The 1,303-nt window shown below is 28.2% G+C and overlaps 1 protein-coding gene across 1 annotated transcript in view; it reads right to left on the bottom strand.

The window, feature by feature from the left end:
* Nucleotides 1-1,303, bottom strand: part of LOC108572396 (regulator of nonsense transcripts 3B) — a 3,894-nt gene that overhangs the window by 1,417 nt on the left and 1,174 nt on the right. The window contains exons 3-4 of the mRNA XM_017934631.1: nucleotides 1,190-1,303; nucleotides 956-1,095 (exon numbers count right to left, since the gene is read on the bottom strand). Of these exons, the coding sequence (XP_017790120.1) occupies nucleotides 956-1,095; nucleotides 1,190-1,303 (254 nt within the window). The remainder of the gene's footprint in view (nucleotides 1-955; nucleotides 1,096-1,189) is intronic.

Raw genomic sequence — 1,303 nt, 5'->3', positions numbered from 1 at the left:
CTTAATAAATGTATACAAATTTTGGATACAATATTAAACAGAAACAATATATAGTTTTGAACTAAATCGCATAAAGGATAAATAATTCTTTAATCTTTGTGACCTCTTAGCATGTAGTAAATAAATACATAACATGAATTTCCCTGCTAATCATTTGCAGTTCCTATTTCATGAATTTTTACGATATCTCGGCAATCCTGTTTCACAAGTTTTAAAAGGATAAAGTTTCTGGTAATCAAATACAGCACTGCAACTTCTTGACTTTGATACTTCTGCAGGTATTTGCATTTTCCAAGTTTTATGTAAATTAGTAAATTGAGATTTTGACAAAATAGAAAAATAGTTTTTATTATTAATGTAATGAGATGTGTATTTAGCATTGTTATAAATATAATTATTTTTAATGTTGCTCCAATGATTGTAATTATTGTTTCTACAATTAGCATCTTTCTCTTTGTAATTCTTTTCATAAATACAAAATAATTTTGGTTGTTTATTGGTGTAATGCCAGCGCTCATTAACACGCGACACACTTCTAACACATTTTATGTATAGTTCTGTGTTCTTATTTCTGTAATATTGTTGTTGCATATTTAATGAATTTTTGTTGGCTTGGGGCATGTTTGCAGTTCCACTACTGGAAATGTCTTCTTTACACTCATGAAGTATACTTAGATTTTCAGTAGGATGATCAAAAAATACATCTTCTGACTTGACAGTTGAGGAAGTAGAAAGGAAGGAACACTTGATGTGGTTATCTTCAATATTACAAGCAGGCTGTAGGGTGAAAAGATTAGTATCAGCAAATACAGTAGAGAATATATTGCTAAAAGCAATTTTTATATATCTGATTAATCACTTGTTTATTCTATACTGTATTTGTCATATTTAGAATTAGTTTAATTTGAATTAATCAGGTAATAGTAAATGAACATATTATAAAATATAGTGTCACCTTAGATATAATAGGATCTTCTTTTGTCCTTCTCCTTTCTAAATCCCTTCGTCGCTTCTCATCTCTAAGACGTTGCTTTTCTTGTTTCCGTTGTTTTAAATATTCCAAAAGAGGTGTGGTTGTAACTCTTTTTGGTGTATCTATATCAATGAAACCAAATATAAATTTATAAATATAAATTCTATGTAGAATAACACATAATTTTTGCATATCAATGATTAAACAAAAACTTACTATCTGATGGTTGATAAGAGTACTCTGTTTTTGGCTGTGCAATATTAGACTCAGCTTCTTGATTTTTAAGACTTTCTAAGAAACTTATATAATAAGGATCTGATTCTATAGTAC

Source organism: Habropoda laboriosa, unplaced genomic scaffold (assembly GCF_001263275.1).
Source record: "Habropoda laboriosa isolate 0110345459 unplaced genomic scaffold, ASM126327v1 scaffold65, whole genome shotgun sequence".
NCBI lineage: Eukaryota > Metazoa > Arthropoda > Insecta > Hymenoptera > Apidae > Habropoda > Habropoda laboriosa.
The sequence above is the reverse complement of the archived record's forward strand: the minus strand, read 5'-3'. Positions and strand labels throughout refer to the sequence as shown.